At 45.5% G+C, this 26,493-nt stretch overlaps 1 protein-coding gene across 3 annotated transcripts in view; it reads right to left on the reverse strand.

Moving 5' to 3' along the window:
- Positions 1-10,228, reverse strand: part of SMAD3 (SMAD family member 3) — a 117,209-nt gene extending 106,981 nt beyond the window's left edge. Inside the window, exon 1 of one of the 3 annotated variants that reach the window (XM_056571659.1) lies at positions 10,185-10,228. Coding sequence is in view for 1 of the 3 variants with exons in the window: in XM_056571657.1 (XP_056427632.1) it covers positions 8,225-8,430 (206 nt within the window). In the remaining 2 variants the exon portion in view is untranslated. Of the gene's footprint in view, positions 1-1,369; positions 1,432-8,224; positions 8,649-10,184 lie in introns of those variants that run through there. The other 2 variants (XM_056571657.1, XM_056571658.1) reach the window with 2 other exon arrangements.
- Between the last annotated feature and the right edge of the window lie 16,265 nt (positions 10,229-26,493).

Here is a 26,493-nt window from a genome sequence, read left to right on the forward strand (position 1 = left end):
GGGTATCAGCCTCACCACTCCAAAGACGAGTAGGTTCCATGTGTGGGGAGAAGTCAGGATGGCCTTGGGCAGTCACCAGTCTACGTCCCATTTCATCTTGCAGATGCTGGATTATGTATCAGACAGGACCACAACCTCACAGTCTGATGTGACTTTAATGTGATCTGAGTCATGCAACATTTTTCGGCCCGAGTTGCTCTTTAATGGTGCGTTCACACGCTTTTAGTTTTTGAGGGTTTTCCGCTGCATATTTGAAAGGGGTCGGGCTCTTCTCGGCTGTCCGAAGCAGATTTTCCGCGGCGGAATTTACACTGCGGAAAATCCACCGCAGTCCCTACTGACTTCAATGGAGCTTGCGGCAGATTTTCCGCAGCGTAAATTCCTCAGTGGAAAATCTGCTGCGGACAGCCGGGAAGACCACTTTCAAATAAGCAGCGGAAAACCCACAAAAACAAAAAGCGTGTGAACGCACCCTTACAGAAGTCGATGAAATACTTTGCACAACTGCTGCTGCTACTATGGTTTACATATGAGGCTGGTATAAGGCGCCACGATGTTGGAGAACTTTGCCCTAATTTACAGTCATAGTGAGTGCAACCAGACACATGGAAATGTGGTCTGAGGTAACTTGATTTCTCTTCGATTAATTCCATTAATGTAAAGTCATACGCATGAATAACTGGACCACAATGAAAAGAGAAAGTAGATATTTCAGTGACTATTGTAAAAAAAAAAAGTGTCACTTAAGGTTACTCCGAAGGAAAAAACAAAAAAAACAAAAAAAAAAAACAACAACTGGTGCCAGAAATTTATACAGATTTGTGAATTACTTCTTTTTAAAAATCTTAATGCTTCCAGTACTTATCAGCTGCTGTATACTACAGGAAGTTTGTGTAGTTCTTTCCAGTCTGATCACAGTGCTCTCTGCTGCTACCTCTGTCCGGAGCAGAAGGGGTTTGCTATGGGGATCTTCTCCTGCTCTGGACAGTTCCTGACATGGACAGAGGTGGCAGCAGAGAGCACTGCGGTCGTACAGGAAACAACGACACAACTTCCTCTGGAGCATACAGCAGTCGATAAGTATTGGAAGGATTAAGATTTTAGATAGACATAATTTACAAATCTATATAATTTTCTGATCAGAAAACATTTTTTCCTCTGGAGTACCCCTTTAACTGCAAACTCCAGCACTTATCTGTATTCTAGTCTTCCACACATGTGACCTTGTTGCTAGCTTTTGCAAAATGATATGGCTACCAGGGCATGATGGGAGTTATAGTTTTGCAACAGCTGGAGAGCTACAGGTTAGAGATTACTGCAACAGATGATCAGGGCTGATGAAGACCGAGCATGTTGGATTTTGACATACCTGATCTTTTGTTTTGCATGGGGATAAGTGGCTGTCAGGAGTGTCTAGTAGCCTCTCAAATTCCTTTACTAGTTAAAAAAAAATATATATATATATATATATATATATATATATATATATATATATATGTATATATATATGTATATATATATATATATATATATATATACATATACATATACACACACACATGCACACAGCACCTTTCTTAAAAAAAAAAAAAAAAAAAAAAAAAAAAAACACTAGGAAAGATAAGCAAACCTTCTAAGACCAAAAAGCAACCAGACTTATGTCTTCCTGCAGCTTATAGCATCCTTGCTAAGGGTTAGAAGAAAGTAGTGATACTGTAGCACATGGTAAATATTCCATATCAATATTCCATATTCAATATCACTGTACAGATAAACCTCTCACACATAAACACTAAGGCCCCTTTCACTCTATAAAGTTGTTTGGTTAAAAGACCAGTTATAAACTTCCGTTACCTTAAAAATGGATGTTAAATGTCCGTTACAAAATCCCATTAAAGTCTATGGGATTTTTTGATTATCCATTATGACCTGTTATAGCCCGTCATGGATAACGGACGTTATTTGTGACAGAAGAAAAAAACAGAACATGCACTAATTTTTCTTCCGTCACAAGAAACGGGTAAATTAACGGCCGTTATTTTTAACATTTTTAACATAGAATCGCTGGAGGGTAATATGTCTGGCCCCTGCAGCGCTTCTATATATATTGTCCCCTGCTGCGCATGTGTATATATATTCACCCCCCCCCCCCCCCCCACAGTGCATTTATATAGGTATTGCCCCCCGCAGCGCATCTGTATATATACCCCCCCCCCCCCCCCACAGCACTATCATAAGCCCCCAGCAGCACTATGAATGAAAAGTATTCTATTAGCAGCGCATCGGGCCGGCTGAAAGAATACTTTTCATTCATAGTGCTGCAAAGGCATATGATTATAGAAGCACTGTGGGGGCCAGACATATGAATATATGTCTGACCCCCACAGCGCATCTATATACAGCTGTGACAGCGCTAGAAAAAGAGAAGATGCCTGGGCAGCAGGCAGGGGGGCATCATACATATACACATGGGGGGAATAAAATGAATATACTTAAGAGGACGCACTAAAGTTTAAAAACCCCGCCGGGAGCCCTGAATGGCTCCTCCATACCGGGCCATTAATTAGAAATGAAAGTAAAATACATCGTACATCGCAGGGGAGTGGAGCATGCCGCCTATTCCCCTGTTTAATAACTTCTAATGGCATTGGGTCCCAGAAGTGAGACACGGTGCGATCAATCCCTCAGCCCCTGTAGAGTCTGTTCCATGATGGGGGTGGTAGTACAAACACTAATGTAGCCTCCCCAGCCACCGGCAGACTCCTGCAGCCGGGGAAACACTAATCCCATCATGGAAACAAGTCTGTTCCAAGATGGGAGTAGTAGTAGTCCTGGCTGTGGGAGTCTGTAGGCAGAGGTGTTATAACGGCCGCACATGACGGATGTTAGAACGGGTCTTAATGGATGAATATGCCCATTATTTTAACATTATTCAGCCATTAGCACCCGTTATTTCATCCGTTATTACACAGAAAATGGATGTATAATAACGGATGAATACTCAGTGTGAAAGGAGCCTAAGACTATTTTCACAGGAAGTTAACATATCACATTCACGGTGTTCTGTATTGTGGGATAAAAACCAACACAAACATATGGACAACATACAAATTTCCTACAGATTTCCTACAGATGAGGCCCCTGGTCAGATCTGACCCCAGGCACACATGTGGACACCTTCAGGACTCCCAGGGACGGCCCCCCTTCAGGACTCTCGGGGAGGGCCCCCTTCAGGACTCCCGGGGACGGCCCCCCCCTTCAGGACTCCCGGGGACGGCCCCCCCCTTCAGGACTCCCGGGGACGGCCCCCCCCTTCAGGACTCCCGGGGACGGCCCCCCCCTTCAGGACTCCCGGGGACGGCCCCCCCCTTCAGGACTCCCGGGGACGGCCCCCCCCTTCAGGACTCCCGGGGACGGCCCCCCCCCCTTCAGGACTCCCGGGGACGGCCCCCCCCCTTCAGGACTCCCGGGGACGGCCCCCCCTTCAGGACTCCCGGGGACGGCCCCCCCTTCCGGACTCCCGGGGACGGCCCCCCCTTCCGGACTCCCGGGGACGGCCCCCCCTTCCGGACTCCCGGGGACGGCCCCCCCTTCCGGACTCCCGGGGACGGCCCCCCCCTTCCGGACTCCCGGGGACGGCCCCCCCTTCCGGACTCCCGGGGACGGCCCCCCCTTCAGGACTTTCGGGGACGGCCCTTTTATTAATAAAATAATAACGAGCCCTCGCTTTCTAGGTTCAGGAAATGATGGAAATGCTAATCTGCCCTACCGTTATGTTTGTCTAACAGGAGTATTTCACTCACACTTTCCAGTCTCAGGAAACATCCTGAGCAAAGACAAAGTGTGCCACTTTTTTTTTTTTAAAGGATTCGTGCCAGTTTCCTACCCATTACTGCTTAGATGGCAGCCGTATTAGGCGATTTGTGTCCTAGAAAAAACAAAAAAAGAACACTATCTAAAACAGATGACATAACTACTGGGGGTTTGTGTATTTAGAGACAAGAAATTCCTTCAATTGGATTATACCTTCAGTGAAGAATGGCTAAAATCCAGCTTTACAACTGTACTATTCTCAGCCCTGCGCCGGCCTGCCCCCCCCCCCCCCCTCCTGTCCGGCCCCATGCATGTACTCACATGCGCTCCTTGCTCACTTCTGTAAAATGCAGATTATGCGCCTTTCGCAAACAAATAATGCAGAACGCCAGAATCCAAGGAGAGGACACCTTGGGTCAGATGCCACTTGGAAATGAATACAATATGTACGGTCACAATAACAAAGAAGCTTACTAACAAAGATCTGGGTTATTGGCTGTAGAATGTAAAACTCTTCTGGATATCATATACTGGCCATTGCTTTCATTGTATCCACAGAACATGACATATATAATTATATATATATTTATTTATTTTTATTTTTTTTAAAGGGGTATTCCAGGCAAAAACTGGCTCCGGAAGTTTAAAAGATTTGTAAATTACTTCTATTAAAAAATCTTAATCCTTCCAATAGTTATTAGCTTCTGAAGTTGAGTTGCTGTTTTCTGTCTAACTGCTTTCTGATGACTCACATCCCGGGAGCTGTCCAGCTCCTATGGGGATATTCTCCCATCATGCACAGCTCCCGTGACGTGACATCATCATTGAGCAGTTACACAGAAAACTTCAGAAGCTAATAACTATTGGAAGGATTAAGATTTTTTAATAGAAGTAATTTACAAATCTGTTTAACTTTCCGGAGCCAGTTGATATATAAAAACAAGTTTTTGCCTGGAATACCCCTTTAAGTGCATATCGGTATAAAATCTGCCAACTTTCATAAGTTCTCTGCAGATATTTGATAGACATACATGTACATATCTAATCCATAGAGACACGTTGCCTATCTGTCACTAGGAAAGACCTCTTTAAACTTAGAGCAGTGTCCCAACCAAAGTGTCTCCAGCTGTTGCAAAACTACAATTCCCAGCATGCCTTGACATACAAAATCTGTCCAGGGATGCAGGGAGTTGTAGTTTTGTAACAGATGGAGAGACACAGAGATCGCAGTTCTATACAATCGGTCAGGGTTTCCCAACCAGGGTGCCTCCAGCTGTTGCAAAACTACAACTCCCAGCATGCCCGGACAGCCTTTGGCTGTCCGGGCATGCTGGGAGTTGTAGTTTTGCAACAGCTGAAGGCACTCTGGTTGGGAAACACTGCAATAGGTTTAGATAAGAAAATGGTCCAGCATCCAAGTGACGTGAATTCTTCTTGTATGTTCACACTGAGGAAATGGCGAAGAATTCTCACTTAAAAATTCTGCCACAGAAATTCGGGGTTTTTTCGTGCAGAATTTGTGAAGAATTCACACGGAAATTGCGCAGAATTGACACGGAATTCCTCGCAGATTTTCCATGCGGAATGTAGGAGGAAACTTTTTTATTTATTTATTTTTTTTTGCTGGAAGACAGCCACCAATTAGAATTTACCTTTTTTTTTTTTTTTTTTTTTTTTTTCTTTTTCAAATTCTGCGCAAAGCTCGAAAATGCATTTGGCAGAAAAAAATAAATAAATAACATTGCGGTCTATGGGGATTTACACGCGGATTCTGCATGAAGAACGAACATGTTCATTCCTCATGCGGAACGAAATTTCGCGTCGGAATTTTGCATGCAGAAATTCCTCAGTGTGAACTGAGGAGCAGAATTCAATTTAAAATCAATGGGGTTTGGCTCTGCTGAATGAATTGGAGAGGAATAAGCGAGCGGTAATTACTCGTGGAAATTCCTCTCCAATTCCTGAGTGTGAACATACCCTTATATTGCAACCGCATAGTACAAGACAGGTGAGGTTTCAATCTTACATCAGTGTTTTCCAAACAATGTGTCTCCAGCTGTTGCAAAACTACAACTTCCAGCATGCCCAAGTCAAACGCTGCTTTACATGGATGGTTCTCTCTCATACCTGTATTTTCCAATTTAACTCTATACAATAAATCAGTGGTCTCCAAACTGTGGACCTCCAGATCTTACAAAACTATAATTCCCTGCACATCCAAACAGCTGTTGGCTGTCCAAGCATACTGGGAGTTGTAGTTTTGCAAGAGCTGGAGGCACCCTGGTTGGGAAACGCTGTCCTGACAGCATGTGGCTAACATAACCTACTGTATAAGGCTGTGATTTTTTAACCTGTGGCTCTCCAGCTGTTGTAAAACCACAACTCCCAGCATGTCACTAACATGACCTATTGTATAGAGCTGTGATCTCAAACTTGTGGCTTTCCAGCAGTTGATAAACCGCAACTTGCAGCTGGCCGGGAATTCTGGGAGTTGTAGTGTTACAACAGCTGGTAAGCCACATTGACATAGAGCCACTAGGAATGGTATAACACAAGGTATACAGGAGGCCTATTGTCAATGATATGGGTAGAATACAGTAGTCTCACCCAGCTTTTCCCAGAACTAGTAGTTGTGGTTTTGCAACAGCATAAGGCATACTTGCTTGGGAAACATTGCTCTACTCATTCTGGGCTAAGTAGTCAAGTGGGCGGTCCTAATCCCTGACTGACAGCTGTCTGGGCAATAATAGAGCTATTAATGAGTCATTAGGACCGCCCACTTGACTACTTATCCCAGAATAAGCAGAGATTTACATGAATAAATGACAAAATATCCCGGGACCTTTTCCATAAAACTATATATCAATCTACTCAGACTGAACTGCCGGGTTTGCTGGGAGTTGTAGTTTTGCAACATCTGGAGGTTCACAGTTTGAAGACCACTGTCATATACATGAATAGAATTTATAAAGTCTTGGGAGAGGAGGATGACTACCGGACTAATATGTATATATTATGTAACACTAACAGCGCTATAGAGCAGTGCTCTCTAACTTATGATTCTATAGCTCTTGTGAAACTATAACTCCCAGCACAGGCTGTCTGGGCATGCTGGGAGTTATAGTTATATATAAAAAAAAAAATAGAAAGCCACAAGTTGGAGTGCCGTGGCATAGAGGAATACAGGCAGTGATGACCTGTCCCCTATAAATACAGCAGATAGGGGTGCAGGGTGCCCAGTGATAACATGTCCCTGGATATGTACAGCAGATGGGAGTGCAGTGTGCCCAGTGATGACCTGCCCCCTATATGTACAGCAGATGAGGGTGCAGGGTGCCCAGTGATGACCTGCCCCCTATATGTACAGCAGTTGGGGGTGCCCAGTGATGACCTGCCCCCTATATGTACATCAGATGAGGGTGCATGGTGCCCAGAGATGACCTGCCCCCTATATGTACATCAGATGAGGGTGCAGTGTGCCCAGTGATGGCCTGCCCCTATATGTGCAGCAGATAAGGGTGCAGTGTGCCCAGAGATGACCTGCCCCCTATATGTACATCAGATGAGGGTGCAGTGTGCCCAGAGATGACCTGCCCCCTATATGTACATCAGATGAGGGTGCAGTGTGCCCAGTGATGACCTGCCCCCTATATGTGCAGCAGATAAGGGTGCAGTGTGCCCAGTGATGACCTGCCCCCTATATGTGCAGCAGATAAGGGTGCAGTGTGCCCAGTGATGACCTGCCCCCTATATGTACAGCAGTTGGGGGTGTCCAATGATGACCTGCCCCCTATATGTACAGCAGTTGGGGTGTCCAGTGCCCAGAGATGACCTGCCCCCTATATGTACAGCAGTTGGGGTGTCCAGTGATGACGTGTCCCCTATATGTACAGCAGTTGGGGTGCCCAGTGATGCCCTGCCCCCTATATGTACAGCAGTTGGGGTGTCCAGGGTGCCCTGCCCCCTATATGTACAGCAGTTGGGGTGTCCAGTGATGACCTGTCCCCTATATGTACAGCAGTTGGGGGTGTCCAGTGATGACCTGCCCCCTATATGTACAGCAGTTGAGGTGCCCAGTGATGACCTGCCCCCTATATGTACAGCAGTTGGGGGTGTCCAGTGCCCAGTAATGACCTGCCCCCTATATGTACAGCAGTTGGGGGTGTCCAGTGATGACCTGCCCCCTATATGTACAGCAGTTGGGGGTGTCCAGTGCCCAGTAATGACCTGCCCCCTATATGTACAGCAGTTGGGGGTGTCCAGTGATGACCTGCCCCCTATATGTACAGCAGTTGGGGTGCCCTGCACTGACATGCCCCATTGACAGCTCCTCCTCAGCCCTATGATAAGCTGCAGGGCACACTGCTGGGCTCCCCCTCTACTATCCAGGAGGAGTTGGCACAGCCCTCACCTGGGGATGGTGATGCACTTGGTGCTGATGCTCTGGGTTGCCAGGGCTTTCTCCAGCTCGTCCAGCTGGCCGGTCTTCTTCAGCTTCTTCACTAGGCTCTTCACCGCCTTCTCGCTCCACTTCTCCTCCTGGCCATTCTGCTCTCCCTTCTTCCAGCCCAGAAGTCTCTTGACAATTGGGGGAGTGAAGGGCAGGATGGAGGACATGGCAGCCCCCCTATAGAATAGGATGTAAGCTAAGAAAGTGTGGGCCTGCGTGCTCCTCCGGTGGGGTCACACCTCTACCTGCCGCTCATTGCCCGCACTTCTCCCCTCACTCTGCCTATATTTCTCTTCTATTCTAACTTTTTCATTCCCCCCCCTTCTCCGTCCGAGCCGCGTCACCATCCCTCCCTCTGAGGGTATTCCTCCGCCCCTGGCACCGGTCACTCCCACCTTGTCCCGCAAACACCCCTGTGACCACGCCCCGCTCAGTGACGTCACCCCTCCCTGCATCGCATATAGGCCAGAGGCTACTGAATGTGAACTGGGCGGGATAGGCGGTGATTGACAGGTCCGGGGAGATTAATGCGCCTAGTGACGCGGCTCTCGCTCTGATCACTTTCCCTTGCGTGGGTGAAAATGGTTCCGTGGGATGTCATGACTTTCCTGAGACTCTGTATAGTGTCACCATATTTGTCATAATAACAAGCGTGTAGCTTCCAGGGAACCTGTCATATTAAAAATGAATTCCGATCTTACTAAATTGATTATATATATATATATATATATATATATATATATATATATATATATATATATATATATATATATAGTTTTATTGGAAAGGCTCCAGGATAGTTTGTATGTAAATTTTGGGCCAAGTAGTCAAGTGGGCGGTCCTTATAACTAACTGACAGCTCTATTGCACAGACTGCATTCCATGATTAGGACAGCCCACTTTACTTAGCCCAAAATGAGTAGAGCAGTGTTTCCCAACCAGGGTGCCCCCAGCTGTTGCAAAACTACAACTCCCAGCATGCCCGGACATCCTTTGGCTGTCCGGGCATGCTGGGAGTTGTAGTTTTGCAACAGCTGGAGGCACCCTATTTGGGAAACACTGGAGTAGAGCAATGTTTCCCAAGCAGTGCTCCTTCATCTGTTGCTAAACTACAATTCCCAGCATTCCCGGACAGCCTTTGGCTCTCTGGGCATAGTGGGAGTTGCAGTTTTGCAACAGCTGAAGGCACACTACTTGGGAAACACTGGAGTAGAGATTTACATGAATAAATAAGAAAAATTCCCATAAAATGATATATATATATATATATATATATATATATATATATATATATCTTAAATTGCTCAGCTCCTCCTACTCTATGATGTCTTTAGATTGTAATGCATTTTCAATGTGAAAGGCTCACTTTAAAGGAGAACTCCAGCCATAACTGACTTATCCCCTATCAACAGGTAACTAATCGCATGGGGTCCGACCACTGGGACCCACAGCGATCTCTGAAATGGGACGCCGGCTCTCAGAGAGGAGCGTGTCCGGTAGAGGGCATACCCTTCATTAATTTTTATAGGATTGTGGTAGCTTGGGGGGTGAAGGGTTGAACAGGGGTGTTGCAATGTAGCGTTGCTGGGTATAGGATTAACTCTTGATTGTCGTGATGCCAGGGTGGGGGCTCCCTCTGTATCTATATGTCCTACCGTCCCAAGAGCAATAGGGAGGAATAAAGGATTATCCACAGCCGGAATTGTAATAAATTTGAAATAACTTTACTGCAGATTTTATGCAGGATGCAATTAACAACAGTCTTTACAAGAGGACCGGGATTTAGGCTGCTCACAGGTTGGCTGGGACTTTGTAGGAAATAAGCTTTGATTCCTTTTGTATGCTGTTCCACTGAATTTAGGGGTATGTTTAGGTTCAGTAGTCACGTAGGATTTGGTAGGATGGAGTTGGATTAACTCACGGTTTAGCATGCGGCTGAAGTGGAAGGCTTCAGGCCTAGATTGTCTTGTCACTGCGATAACAGATCTGCTCAGTCTGGTAGTCCGGAACTAAGAAAGAGATTATTGGATACAGCGACCTTATATACAGAAGGGGCAGGATCAAAGCTTACTGGTTCCCCAAACCTGTCAGTCCTAGTACAAAGCATTATGGCACATCACATGACCTATCACATGACCTAAAGGTCCTTAACCTTAGCATAACAGAATTATTAAATATCACATGACCTAAGGCAGGGGCGTACCCAGAGCATTTGGCACCCGGGGCAGACACTTTGTTTGGCCCCCCCCCCCCCCACACACACACACCTTAATTACACCCCCTCCCTCCCCCTTAATTACACCACTCCCCCCTTAATTACACCCTTCCTCCCCCCCCCTTAATTACACCCCCTCCCTCCCCTCCCCCCAGGGGATGACAACAATCAGGGCCCCTGGACCAAAAAAAAAAGGCAAGGGCCCCTGCTAGTCTCTGTAGCTCGTCAATCTTCTGCCACACTCCTATTCCACCCAAATCCCACACACAATAAACAAAAATTTATATATGTAAGAAGCACTTTAATGTAGGTAAATTTCCATGACCAATAATACTGGTATACAAGGAGTAAATATATACCGCCATATTGTACTGAATAAAACCATATATGTATATACCATATAAGTGATTACAGTTACATTTTGGGACTCACAATTACGTCTTTTCTGATCAGCGGCGTCTTCTTTCCTTTTCTTCTTCGTCCGGATAAGACCGCCATGTGGATCTCTTAACATCTGAGGGAAAAACATGTCAGACTCTGCATTTTTTCAGAGCCCTCCCCTCCTCTACACAATCTTTCCATCTATAGGCCCACAAACTGTAATGATGCCCTCCTTTGTGTCCTGCACAGTAAAAGGGCAGGTAGGTAGGTAGCCAGTTAACCCCCTCTTTCCCATAGGTATATTCAGAGTTACACCCCCCCTCTTTCTCATAGGTATATGCAGTTACACACTCCTCTTTCCCACAGGTATATGCAGAGCTACCCCCCCCCTCTTTCCCACAGGTATATGCAGAGTTATACCCCCCTCTTTCCCATAGGTATATGCAGTTACACCCCCCCTCTTCCCCACTTTCCCATAGGCATATGCAGTTACACCCCCCCCCCTCTTTCCCATAGGCATATGCAGAGTTACACCCCCCTCTTTCCCATTGGAATATACAGAGTTACACCCCCCCCCTCTTTCCCATAGGCATATGCAGAGTTACACCCACCCTCTTTCCCACAGGCATATGCAGAGTTACACCCCCCCTCTTTCCCATAGGCATATGCAGAGTTACATCCCCCTCTTTCCCATAGGAATATGCAGTTACACCCCCCCTTTCCCATAGGAATATGCAAAGTTACACACCCCTCTTTCCCATAGGAATATGCAGAGCTACACCCCCTCCCTCCCTTCCCCATAGGTATATGCAGAGCTACACCCCCCTCCCTCCCTTCCCCATAGGTATATGCAGAGCTACACCCCCTCCCTCCCTTCCCCATAGGTATATGCAGAGCTACACCCCCCCTCCCTTCCTTCCTCATAGGTATATGCAGAGCTACACCCCCCTCCCTCCCTTCCCCATAGGTATATGCAGAGCTACACCCCCTCCCTCCCTTTCCCATAGGCATATGCAGAGTTACACCCCCCCTCTTTCCCATAGGCATATGCAGAGTTACACCCCCCCTCTTTCCCATAGGCATATGCAGAGTTACATCCCCCTCTTTCCCATAGGAATATGCAGTTACACCCCCCCCTTTCCCATAGGAATATGCAAAGTTACACACCCCTCTTTCCCATAGGAATATGCAGAGCTACACCCCCCTCCCTCCCTTCCCCATAGGTATATGCAGAGCTACACCCCCCTCCCTCCCTTCCCCATAGGTATATGCAGAGCTACACCCCCCCCTCCCTCCCTTCCCCATAGGTATATGCAGAGCTACACCCCCCCTCCCTCCCTTCCTCATAGGTATATGCAGAGCTACACCCCGCCTCCATCCCTTCCCCATAGGTATATGCAGAGCTACACCCCCCTCCCTCCCTTCCCCATAGGTATATGCAGAGCTACACCCCCCTCCCTCCCTTCCCCATAGGTATATGCAGAGCTACACCCCCCCTCCCTCCCTTCCCTATAGGTATATGCAGAGCTACACCCCCCTCCCTCCCTTCCCCATAGGTATATGCAGAGCTACACCCCCTCCCTCCCTTCCCCATAGGTATATGCAGAGCTACACCCCCCTCCCTCCCTTCCCCATAGTTATATGCAGACCTACACCCCCCTCCCTCCCTTCCCCATAGGAATATGCAGACCTACACCCCTCCCTCCCTTCCCCATAGGTATATGCAAACCCAAATCCCCCATCCTTCCTTCCCCATAGATATATGCAGACCTACACCCCCCCCTCCTCCCCCATAGGTATAAGCAGACCTACACCCCCCCTCCTTAGGTATATGCAGGGTTAAAAAATAAATCAAAAAGGATGCTCACCTGATATCCCACGCAGCGATCTCCTCAGCAGGGGCCCGGATCTTCTCCCCTCCACAGTACAGGCGCCGATGAGTGACGTCACCGGTGCCTGTACTGCGTGCTGCGTGGGGGCAGAGGTCACGTCTCCTCTGTGTAGCTGCAGATGCGGCTCACACAGAGGGGACGCCTTCTCCTGTATGTGCGTGTATCGCGCATACAGGAGAAGATAGCGCTGTCTGCTGGGGATTTGGGACGAGTGTCCCAGATCTTCAGTAGTGGCGGCAGCGGGTCGGTCCGCCCCTGGCACCCCCCCTTGTGAGTGGCACCCAGGGCTGGCCGCCCCCCCCCCCCCCCCTTGGTACGCCACTGACCTAATGTCCTGTACATTAATTACACTATAATAAAATATATTAAATATATACAGTTTTAATGACATTAGGAGGCGACTAGAGGTTAATCCACTAAGAGAGCCCTATCAGCACGGAGGAACTCTGACTATGGGGACCCACGACTAAGGTACAGGACCAGGTCCAGTACTGGGACACCACAGGAGCACCGAAGAGACCCAAGGACAGCTCTCGGGCATCATTGGCACCCACATAGAAATGAATGAAGGGCATGCCATTACTGAGAGAGCCGAGTTCCCATTCCGGAGATCGCTGGGGGTCCCAGCGGTCGGACCCCTCACGATCAGCTACTTATCTTCTATCTTTTGGATAGGGGATAAGTTAATCTTGTCTGGAGCTCTTCTTTAACCCCTAGACAACACAGGAAGTACATGTCTACACTGGTGCTTACTGTATATGAAGCAAGTGCAGGAGCTGTGCTCACTTCATAGCAGGTAAGTATTGGCAGCTATCAGTAACAGGGCTCAAGTCCTACAGGAATGCATGGGAACTGAGTTCCTGCACTTTTTTTCTCAGCAGGAGCCCTGCTTAGCAGGAGTCCTGCAGGACCAGCCCTTAAGTGGAGATCTTGTATGAGTTCCCTCAATTTTTTTTCCAGGACTTGACCCCTGTTCAGCACTAATAGCAGACTGTAGCGATCATGCTGAAGTTCGCCAATAACCGTTTATAAGAATGCAGATCCCAGCATCTATAAAGAAAATGACAGTTGCCGGTAGGTTGGTGGGGCTCAACAGACCCCCGCAGAGCAATCTTGGGGGTCCAATGGGTTAAAATGGCAACTGAAGGTCTCTAACCAACCTCAATTCTTTAGGATCGCCGGTCTTTTTGTTCAGTCTGCTTTACAAGCAGATTGCTGATAATACTGATCAGTACATGTACACACAGTACAGAACAGTACATGCAATCGAAAGATTGCATATAAAAGTTCCTTATGCGGTGTGACGATCCATCTTGGGGATTAGCTCTGGGATCGTCTTGGACCACGCCACAGGATGCGTATCTCCTCAATAAACCAGCAAACAAACGCTTATAATGCAAATCTGGCACCTTGCCAGTTTTATTAGACAGGCTGCAGGGAAAGAAATAAACAAAAAAGCATGAACAAAACAAAATCTTAGACCATCCGGTCACTAACTAAACACATCAGCTTGTCCTGACTAACAACCGCTGAGCTTCCCTCAGCCGGTTAAACATATGTCCCCTGCAACCTTCTACTCACAATTCATGTCACTCTCTTTGAGCCACTCATAGCTCGGGCTGTGTACTCCTCAGCAGGCTCTGTCTCTTCCCTACAGCCCACATGCTGTCTCCTAGGAAGAGCCCACATTAGACTGAGTCTCCATCTCATATACACACCTCCCTTCCCTCCTGCCTCATTACTTAAGAAGCAGGTGAGAGCTTCAGCAGAGTGAGCCAAGGAAATACACCCTTTCCTTGCCACACTGCCACAGTGGACTAAAAAGGTGTAAAATAAATCATAAAAATGTTTAAAAAGAAACAAAACATATAAAGCCCCTCTCCTTATATTTTTAACCCCTTAAGGACTCAGGGTTTTTCCGTTTCTGCACTTTCGTTTTTTCCGCACCTTTTAAAAATCATAAACCTTTCAATTTTCCACCTAAAAATCCATATTATGGCTTATTTTTTGCGTCGCCAATTCAACTTTGCAGTGACATTAGTAATTTTACCCAAAAATGCACGGCGAAACGGAAAAAAAAATCATTGTGCGACAAAATCGAAAAAAAAACGCCATTTTGTAAATTTTGGGGGCTTCCGTTTCTACGCAGTGCATATTTCGCTAAAAATTACACCTTATAATTATTCTGTAGGTCCATACGGTTAAAATGATACCCTACTTATATAGGTTTGATTTTGTCGCACTTCTGGAAAAAATCATAACTACATGCAGGAAAATTTATACGTTTAAAAATGTCATCTTCTGACCCCTATAACTTTTTTATTTTTCCACGTACAGGGCGGTATGAGGACTCATTTTTTGCGCCGTGATCTGAAGTTTTTATTGGTATGATTTTTGTTTTGATCAGACTTTTTGATCACTTTTTATTAATTTTTTAGACCAAAATACGCTTTTTTGGACTTTGGAATTTTTTGGCGCGTACGTCATTGACTGTGCGGTTTAAGTAATGATATACTTTTATAGTTCAGACATTTACGCACGCGGCGATACCACATATGTTAATTTTTTTTTTTTTTACACTGTTTTATTTTTTTTATGGGAAAAGGGGGGTGATTCAAACTTTTATTAGGGAAGGGGTTAAATGAACTTTATTAACACTTTAAAAAAAAATTTTTTTGCAGTGTTATAGGTCCCATAGAGACCTATAACACTGCACACACTGATCTCTCATCCTGATCACAGGCGTGTATTAACACGCCTGTGATCAGTGTTATCGCCGCTTGACTGCTCCTTCCTGGATCTCAGGCACCGAGCAGTCATTCGCCGATCGGACACCGAGGAGGCAGGTAAGGGACCTCCCGGTGTCCGGTCAGCTGTTTGGGACGCCGCGATTTCACCGCGGCGGTCCCGAACAGCACGACTGAGCAGCCGGGTCACTTTCACTTTCACTTTAGAAGCGGCGGTCAGCTTTGACCGCCGCTTCTAAAGGGTTAATACCGCACATCGCCGCGATCGGCGATGTGTGGTATTAGCCGCGGGTCCCGGCCGTTGATGAGTGCCGGGACCGACGCAATATGATGCGGGATTGCGGCGCGATCCCGCTTCATACCGCGGGAGCCGGCGCAGGACGTAAATATACGTCCTGCGTCGTTAAGGGGTTAATCACCCCCAAAAAAGGAAAAGTTTATTTGGAATCACAGCATGCAGAAATGTTTGAACTATTAAAGTATAATGTTTATGATCCTGCACGAGGAAACGTAAAGGTAAACAAATATATCAAATGCTAGAATTGCTGATTTTTAGTCCCATCATATATAAAAAATGATTAGAATAAAAAATAAAAAGTCCCATCTAAACAAAAATAGCACTGATAAAAAGTAAAGATCACAGCACAAAAAATGAGCCCTTGTACAGCCTAGTATACAAAAAATAAAAAGTGACCTCAACATCTAAGGGTAAGTTCACATCTGTACCAACACATTGCACATGTTTTTATCTGTTTTTCTTTTTCATGGTATACCTTTGTATAGGATCACATATGTTTGCATATTAGGTGTATTCACACGTACAGTATCCTGCGTATATTTGATGCTCAGTATTTGAAGCTGCAGATTCCAATGTAAACTAATTGACTAAACACAGCTTCAAATCCTGCATGTAAATAGACCCTAAATATATATTTTTTTTAAATGTAAAAAAAATATATAGTTTTAAAATTTACATCTGGGAGCGCAAACTCAAATTATTTGGGGGCCACTGGAGGTAGCAGCTGGGTGAGGCTGGGCCGCATGCGTCCCTTACATATAATGCCTCTATCATGCGCCCCTTACATATAATGACCCAATCGTGCGCCCCTTACATGTAATGCCCCCATCATGCGCCCCTCATCATCCACCAGCAACCCCCCCCCATTCCTCCTACCCCCGTGTAGTAATAGCATGAGCTGACGGATGATGGGGGTGCTACTTCTGGGGGTTCCCCACATTAGGTACGCAGCAGGTTCCCCACATTAGATAGGCAACAGGTTCCCCACATTAGGTAGGTAGTAGCAGTTTCCCCACATTAGGTAGGTAGTAGCAGGTTCCCCGCATTAGGTAGTAGCAGGTTCCCCACATTAGGTAGAAGCAGGTTCCCCACATTAGGTAGAAGCAGGTTCCCCACATTAGGTAGAAGCAGGCTCCCCACATTAGGTAGTAGCAGGCTCCCCACATTAGGTAGTAGCAGGTTCCCCACATTAGGTAGTAGCAGGTTCCCCACATTAGGTAGAAGCAGGTTCCCCACATTAGGTAGAAGCAGGTTCCCCACATTAGGTAGAAGCAGGTTCCCCACATTAGGTAGTAGCAGGTTCCCCACATTAGGTAGTAGCAGGTTCCCCACATTAGGTAGAAGCCGGTTCCCCACATTAGGTAGAAGCAGGTTCCCCACATTAGGTAGAAGCAGGTTCCCAACATTAGGTAGTAGCAGGTTCCCCACATTAGGTAGAAGCAGGTTCCCCACATTAGGTAGAAGCAGGTTCCCCACATTAGGTAGAAGCAGGTTCCCTACATTAGGTAGTAGCAGGTTCCCCACATTAGGTAGTAGCAGGTTCCCCACATTAGGTAGAAGCAGGTTCTTCACATTAGGTAGAAGCAGGTTCCCCACATTAGGTAGTAGCAGGTTCCCTACATTAGGTAGTAGCAGGTTCCCCACATTGGGTAGTAGCAGGTTCCCCACATTAGGTAGAAGCAGGTTCCCCACATTAGGTAGTAGCAGGTTCCCCACATTAGGTAGTAGCAGGTTCCCCACATTAGGTAGGTAGTAGCAGGTTCCCCACATTACGTAGTTGCAGGTTCCCTACATTAGTTAGAAGCAGGTTCCCCACATTAGGTAGTAGCAGGTTCCCCACATTAGGTAGTAGCAGTTTCCCCACATTAGGTAGAAGCAGGTTCCCCACATTAGGTAGAAGCAGGTTCCCCACATTAGGTAGAAGCAGGCTCTCCACATTAGGTAGTAGCAGGCTCCCCACATTAGGTAGTAGCAGGTTCCCCACATTAGGTAGTAGCAGGTTCCCCACATTAGGTAGAAGCAGGTTCCCCACATTAGGTAGAAGCAGGTTCCCCACATTAGGTAGAAGCAGGTTCCCCACATTAGGTAGTAGCAGGTTCCCCACATTAGGTAGTAGCAGGTTCCCCACATTAGGTAGAAGCCGGTTCCCCACATTAGGTAGAAGCAGGTTCCCCACATTAGGTAGAAGCAGGTTTCCAACATTAGGTAGAAGCAGGTTCCCCACATTAGGTAGAAGCAGGTTCCCCACATTAGGTAGAAGCAGGTTCCCCACATTAGGTAGAAGCAGGTTCCCCACATTAGGTAGAAGCAGGTTCCCCACATTAGGTAGTAGCAGGTTCCCCACATTAGGTAGAAGCAGGTTCCCCACATTAGGTAGTAGCAGGTTCCCCACATTAGGTAGAAGCAGGTTCCCCACATTAGGTAGAAGCAGGTTCTTCACATTAGGTAGAAGCAGGTTCCCCACATTAGGTAGTAGCAGGTTCCCTACATTAGGTAGTAGCAGGTTCCCCACATTGGGTAGTAGCAGGTTCCCCACATTAGGTAGAAGCAGGTTCCCCACATTAGGTAGTAGCAGGTTCCCTACATTAGGTAGTAGCAGGTTCCCCACATTGGGTAGTAGCAGGTTCCCCACATTAGGTAGAAGCAGGTTCCCCACATTAGGTAGTAGCATGTTCCCCACATTAGGTAGTAGCAGGTTCCCCACATTAGGTAGGTAGTAGCAGGTTCCCCACATTACGTAGTTGCAGGTTCCCTACATTAGTTAGAAGCAGGTTCCCCACATTAGGTAGTAGCAGGTTCCCCACATTAGGTAGTAGCAGTTTCCCCACATAAGGTAGTAGCAGGTTCCCCACATAAGGTAGTAGCAGGTTCCCCACATTAGGTAGAAGCAGGTTCCCCACATTAGGTAGCATTGTCGTCGTTGCCCCCCCCCCCGACTCTCGCACACACAGACAGACAGACACCCACACATGCACACAGACATAGACACATTTACCTGTCCTGCGCTGCACTCCTCCTCTCCGGCGGCGGCCTGACGAGTGACATCACTGACATTCTCCTGTGCGGGTCTGCGGAGGGACGTCACATGCGCGACTTCCCTCATCAGACTCGGGCTGGCCGGCCAACCGGAGACCAGGAGGAGGAGGGCGGGGTAAGTGAAGCCTTCCAGCATTTAGCGCTGCTTGCTCGAAGCAGGGCTAAATGCCTGAAGAAGTTACTTACCCGACACCCAGAACTGCATGTCCCGGGCGTCGGGCAATACAAATTACACATACCCGTTGCGGGCCACAAACTTTCGTTCCGTGGGCCATTTGCGGCGGGAGTTTGAGACCCCTGATTTACATGTAGAGCTATACCACACCTCACTAAGCGGAGGCTCCTTTTATAACATCCTGAAGGTCCTCCCCTCAGTGATTCACCAATCAAGCGCTGTCATCATTAGATGTGTTTACTGATGGCCAATAGTAACTCATCTTATTTGCAGAACACTGTGTCAAAGGATTACTTCCGGCACATAAATATGACCTAAACCTGAATCACAACACAATAGGCATGCACTTCACTTTTGAATCCGGTGGGGAGGCAAATACATTTTTTGGACTTAACCATACTTATTGACGAAGAGAACAAAATTCAAACCAAAGTATTCAGGAAATCCACTTCCACAAACAGTTTATTACACTGGCAAAGCTGGCACCCTGTGACCTTAAGGAAAAGCATTCCCGTGGGTCAAATAGCCAAGCGCAACTGTTCGACTCCAAAGACGTTTAAGGAGGAGTCTGACGAATCATGTAGAAGATTCGTGGATAGAGGATATCCTCTGGCTCATATAAAAAAATCCCATTATAGGCCACAGAAGTGACAGAGGATTTTAAAAGGAGAATCTCTAAACACCTGAGCACCATCCGAACCAATAGCGATACACCACTCGCAAGACATGTGAGGACAATACACAGTACCAATATGTTTGACATTAAATTCTGGGGTGTGTGCAAAAAAAAGCCTTGGCCAACGCAAAGGCAATCTGGACAAACTTCTATTACAAGAAGAGTCCAGATGGATATATAGACTATGCACAAGAAGGCCATATGGCTTAAATGAAGGATTCTCTTTTGGAGCATTCACATAATATTTTTTGTTAGTATCTAGGTTTACTTTTTCAGTATTATCTTGATCCAATCTTTGTTCTTTCTTTATTTCTGTGATTATATATACAAAATTATTTAAGATAATGGTCCACTTGTCCACGTGCAGTAAAAACAGATTACAAATAGAAGCTGCCTGATATTGATCTATATATCCTCCATCTATATTTGGATGTTTTTTGTCCATGTATAGGAGATTGAAATTAGAAGTATTTTAATTCGGGAAAACAACCTATTATAGATATATATGTCTCTGTTGAAGTAACTGCCCTGGTGGTCTCTAATCATCAAAAATTGCATTAATATGCGCTGTGGAGCCAAATAAGTACAGGCTGATCAAGTGTCCCTTAGGAGGCTTTTGAAATCTTTATTGCTGAGTGCATATAAAATTGGCATAAATATCTCTTATTAATAAAATAAAATTTGAATGTGATGTTTACAACATCTAATAGATACTCACCTGGAGTCCCTATAGATCTTGTGCGTCTTAAATTTATTGTTATAATGAAACAATGGATAACAACATAAATAACAAAAATAACAACACTAATAATTTAATATCTGTATTATAGAGACCCACTCCATAGAGTCAGGATACAGCGTCAATATTCAGTGCTTGCAAATATCTGGCATTTCTTCTAAGTGCCCTGACAGGGGGGATGAATATTCATAAGCGGTGCTGACATCAGTGCCAGTTAACCTGCAAAAGCCCCGCCCGTGCCAGTTACAGTAAGCTATACACATAGAATAAAACTACAATTGCGGGCGAACGGCCGGGCAGATCCAGGTAAGGTTGGGCTCATTGGAATCAGCGTCTCCTGCATTATCCACCAGTAGTGTGGATAGTGCAGGAGTAAATATCTGACAGTTTTCCTTTAAGTATGCACGCACGCGCGATATCTTGAAAAATCACATGACCATAACAGGAAACACGCGGATGCACTGCGTCCTGTTTAGGTCATATTTATGTGCCGGAAGTAATCCTTTGACACAGTGTTCTGCAAATAAGGTGAATTACTATTGGCCATCAGTAAACACATCTAATGATGACAGCGCTTGATTGGTGAATCACTGAGGGGAGGACCTTCAGGATGTTATAAAAGGAGCCTCCTCTGCTTGCACGTGTTAGTATGTCTCCTAGCCCCTGAGGACGTGGTTGGTACCAGGAAACATGTAGGGGAGACATAGTATTTGGGGTTTTAATAACAGCATATGGTCTCCAAATAAGACGCATTGCAGACGTTGTTATACCAATACTACTCCGTTCAGAAGAGTTGCATTGATATCATAGGGACTGTGCTGGTAAGTTTAATACACTTTTTGAACCTTTTAATAAGCATCAATAAAAGTGACGTTTTAATACACCTAAAATTCTATAGGAGGGGGATTATAAATTAATAGGGGTTTTATACCCCGTCACCTTGGTGACTGGGGTTTGGTGTTGCAAAATTGTTATTATCCCTTGTTGCTACTGAAGAAAAGGCCCGCGGCCTTGAAACGCGTCTAGCTCACTCTTAGCACCTTACTATCAAGTATATATCACTTTTATAAGTTCAAATCTGCAAACCTCTATCTTCAAATTTCAACCGCTGGAGCCCCTACAAATCAGGACCACTGCTGCACGCGCGCTGCTTAGCGCTCCATTCACACGCACCTGCTTGTGCTAACCATCCACAGCCCCGGACGGCCAAGCTCCTGGACATCACCTCCACGTCCAGGCCGGACGCTCTTCCGTGCCAGTCCAGGACACCTTCAACCTCCGGAGACGCCACTCACCCTGACCGAAGTACAGACGGACACCGCTCCATACAAGCATCGCTACACACAAGCGCTGGAAGCTACGGTGCCAGCCGGCCGTACAGGTCTCAACAGGAGGGTGAGTGGTGCTGTGCACCGAGACTCTAACGGTACTATTACCTGAACTGATTACGTTACTGTGCTGCTACATTGTTGCTCAGTTGTCTGCTAAACAGGGCAATAGGTATGCTGCACTGAGCCCTTACCGCTGCTACTTTCAGTACCATCATCGCTGCTATCTTACGGACACTGTGCTGTCACTTTGTCACCCTATTGCCATACTATCTTAAAGTACATTGTTGCAAAGTGTATCCTGTAATCTATAAACCTCCTATTATTTCACGGTTACACTATCAAACTGAGTCATTGTTTTTAGCATCTCCTGAAATGTTGACTAAGTCCAGGACTGGAATTGACTTGAAATGATCTGAATTGACATTAAGCTGATGTACTTTCGCAATTGATGAACTTTAATCTGGGACTTACAGCAGATATTAACTAATTGATTAGGTGCTATTGTTTTATTTTATTCTATTTTTGCCACTATATTTATTGCATTTATTCTTCTCACTCATGCAAGGGCCCTGCTGAGTGAGCGGTCATCATATCAAATCATATTTTATTTAATCATTTTACTTAATAAATTACATTTATTGGATCCTTAATCTTCACTTTCTCTTTATCCTGTATCCTTGTATGCTCTTGAGGACTGGTTTATATAAATAATCTTTATTTATATAGTATCAATATATATTTCATTAGGCCTTTTGGGTGAAGGTATCACCTTTAACCTCGAGCATATTCCCCCTTGTATCCTAAGTGAGCTACACAATTCTTTTTTATATTTGGACATTAGAAGGCTAGCTAGAGTACAAACTGAGCTCTTTAGCAGGCAGAGACTGGGAGTAGACTGCCAGCTTATATGGAGCCAGAGCAGATGCTCCATTCAAGGTCAGCTGACCAGTCCAGACAGGCGTAACCAAAGCAACAAGACCAAACAAAAGCTCTCAGTGCAAGTTAACCCTTCGGTTCCTTACAACAACTTGGCTCCATTAAAGGGGTACTCCGCTGCTCAGCGTTTGGAAAAAAAATGTTCCAAATGTTTAGAGCCTCATGACATCACACCACCCCCCTCAATGCAAGTCTATGGGAGGGGCCATGACAGCCATCATGCCCCCTCCCATAGACTTGGATCGAGATCCCGGCACCGGCTTTAAGCATTAGGAACATTTTGTTCCAAATGCTGAGCAGCGGAATATTCCTTTAACTTGAATGGAACTGAGCTGCAGAACCACACCCAACCTGGAGACTGACGGGGAGCGGTTTTTGAAAGAAAGTAGCTGTGTATGTCTATTCCTGGATAACCCCTTTAATTCCAGAGTAATTGCCCCAGTTGCCACCAGTAAAAGCTCCTTAATGCTTTATGTGCGCTCTGCAGCGTCTGCATGTATTTGTCTATGTAATTGAAGGCTCTCAGGCTTTTGTGGTTGTAATCCCTTCTGCATAAGACCTCCCTATACCACTAGTGCTCAGAACCACAACAAAATGATCCAAATCTAAGCCTAACAATGATTCACCAATATAAGTACATTTAAATTTTTATAAAGTGTGACTGGCTATGAGAAATCTTTGAAAGTACAAAGCCTATAAAAGTAAAGTTTATGAGAATAATACAGCCAAAATTATTCCCAGATGTATACATAACTTTCTAGAGATTTGAGAGATAAAGTAGTGAGTATCAGGACAGATATTTTTTTGGAATCACTTTCGGTAATCACATGGTTTTCGAAGACAGGCATTTTTTCTGGGCCTAGTATAAAGGAGGTTGGTGTTATGAGAATAAGGGGTATGAGGGGGTTAATTGGCCATGAAGGCTGGCCGTCCAGTCAGTGTTTAACCCAATCCAAGATGGGTGCCCATATGGCTGGTAAGAAAGGAGGTGTTGTAATTAGAGCCAGGCTCTTCAAATACCCTCACAAAGTTTGATAAATCTGGACCACGGTGACTAAAGTTATGTTTTGGCCTACAGCTATATCACGTATGGTTAGCTTTACCAATATAAACTTCAAAGGGTTAATATTTAAATATGTGTGTAAAGTAAATATATCTAGAAATTATTACATTTGTGAGATGAAATTGTGGTCATGGGGCCAGCACTATGCCAGTCTTCGGTCAGTGATGATATTAATCCACTAGATGGACATTAGTAGCACGATATGGCTCTAACCGCTTTGTGGTTGTGTTTAATTTTTTAAAATTTTTATTTATGCAAAATCGCCCAAAACAATCCACCCAATTTGACTAAAACCCACTATTTTCGAAAAATAAAACAAAAACAAAACAACACCACAAAGGCTGCATCTTGCGGTTGTCAAATGAAGGGGCAGTTTTTTGTGGTGCTCTTTTCATGAAAAAAAAACCCCAGCAAAAATATGATGTTTGCAAACTCACAAGCCTAAACAAAGTACTAGGTCCACTTATAAAAAATAACAAAAAAAAAAAAACCCTACTTATAGCAACCTGCCAAGTCGGGTGCACAGTGAGGTCCGGCCATCCCCCCCTTTGGATAGGGGATAATATGTCTATGAGCGGAATACTCCTTTAAGCCATGAGTCATTGGGGAGGCTTCTTCCTGCCTTCTGGCCTTAAAGGGATACTCTGGAAAATATATTTTTTTTAATCAACTGGTGCCAGAAAGTTAAACAGATTTGTAAATTACTTCAATTTAATCCTTCCAGTACTTATAAGGTGATGTATGCTCCACAGGAGGTTCTTTTCTTTTAAAGTTTCTTATCTGTCTGACCACAGTGCTTTCTGCAAATCCCCAAAGCAAACCTCTCCCCATGTCAGCAGAGAGCACTGTGGTCATAAAGAAATTTAAAGGGGTACTCTGGTGCTTACACATCTTATCCCCTATCCAAAGGATAGGGGATAAGATGCCTGATCGCGGGAGTCCCGCAGCTGGGGACGCCCGTGATCATGCACATGGCACCCCGTTTGTAATCAGTCCCCGGAGCGTGTTCGCTCCGGGACTGATTACGGTCAACCGCAGGGCCGGCGGCGTGTGACGTCACGCCTCCGCCCTGTGAGATTTCTGCAAATCTTTGGATAGGGGATAAGATGTGTAAGCACCGGAGTACCCCTTTAACCCCTTAAGGACCAAGGACGTACCGGTACGTCCTTGGTCCTGCTCTCCTAATATAACGCGGGGTTACACAGTAACCCCGCATCATATCACGGCGGGTCCAGCGTCATAGTGAAGCCAGGACCTGCCTCTAATAGCACGCAGCGCCGATCATGGCGCCGCGCGCTATTAACCCTTTAGCCGTGCGCTCAGAGCTGAGCCGCGCGGCTAAAAGCGAAAGTGAAAGTTACCGGCTAGCTCAGTCGGGCTGTTCGGGATAGCCGCGGCTAATCGTGGCATCCCGAACAGCTTACAGGACAGCGGGAGGGCCCCTACCTGCCTCCTCGCTGTCCGATCGCCGAATGACTGCTCAGTGCCTGAGATCCAGGCATGAGCAGTCATGCGGCAGAATCGTCGATCACTGGTTTCCTATGAGAAACCAGTGATCAATGATGAAGATCAGTGTGTGCAGTGTTATAGGTCCCTATGGGAGCTATAACACTGCAAAAAAAAAAGTGAATAAAGATCATTTAACTCCTCCCCTATTAAAAGTTTGAATCACCCCCCTTTTCCAATAAAAAAAAAACACAGTGTAAATAAAAATAAATATAAACATATATGGTATCACCGCGTGCGGAAATGTCTGAATTATAAAAATATATAATTACTTAAACCGCTCGGTCAATGGCGTACGCGCAAAAAAATTCCAAAGTCCAAAATAGTGCATTTTTGGTCACTTTTCATATCATTTAAAAATGAATAAAAAGTCAACGATCAATAAGTCCTATCAATGCAAAAATGGCACTGTTAAAAACTTCAGATCACGGCGCAAAAAATGAGCCCTCATACCGCCCCATACACAGAAAAATAAAAAAGTTATAGGGGTCAGAAGATGACAATTTTAAACGTATTAATTTTCCTGCATGTAGTTATGATTTTTTCCAGAAGTCCGACAAAATCAAACCTATATAAGTAGGGTATCATTTTAATCGTATGGACCTACAGAATAAACATAAGGTGTCATTTTTACCAAAAAATGTACTACGTAGAAACGGAAGCCCCCAAAAGTTACAAAACAGCGTTTTTTTTTCAATTTTGTTGCAATTTTTTTTCAATTTTGTGGTTTAGGCATCATGAAAGTAATGACAGGTTCCCTTTGAACAGCTCACAGATGAGGTATCTTTCTTTCCCCATAACGGTTCGAGCTACAGACCTGTAACTGTGACAAACTCCTTTCTGTTATTCTGCAGTAGTTGTTATTGTTAAACCTGTCTAATAAATGATATCCTTGCAGGCTATGCCTGGGAGCCGATAAGTCAGTACTAGCATACGTGAGTCACAGAGAGTGCTTCATCACTTGTTTACTATGTTTATATTCGTGTTGTACTACTAAAGAGGTAGCCGTGCCACTGTCACTTGGAATCAGCCTATAAAAGTATGCCCACAGTGTATAAGTCGGCTAGATGTGTAATGTAGCCATACATTTGGCTGCTTCTTCCATTTATTTATATCGATAAAAATCACTTTTTAAGACAGTCAGCAACAGTTGAATTGGCGTGGCCAAGGGTCCGCAATGAACCAGCAGAGCAGGCGTTTTCTGCTTTGAAGTTGGCCCTATGTGGGTCTCCGGT

Source organism: Hyla sarda, chromosome 4, assembly GCF_029499605.1.
Source record: "Hyla sarda isolate aHylSar1 chromosome 4, aHylSar1.hap1, whole genome shotgun sequence".
Classification (NCBI taxonomy): Eukaryota; Metazoa; Chordata; class Amphibia; order Anura; family Hylidae; genus Hyla; species Hyla sarda.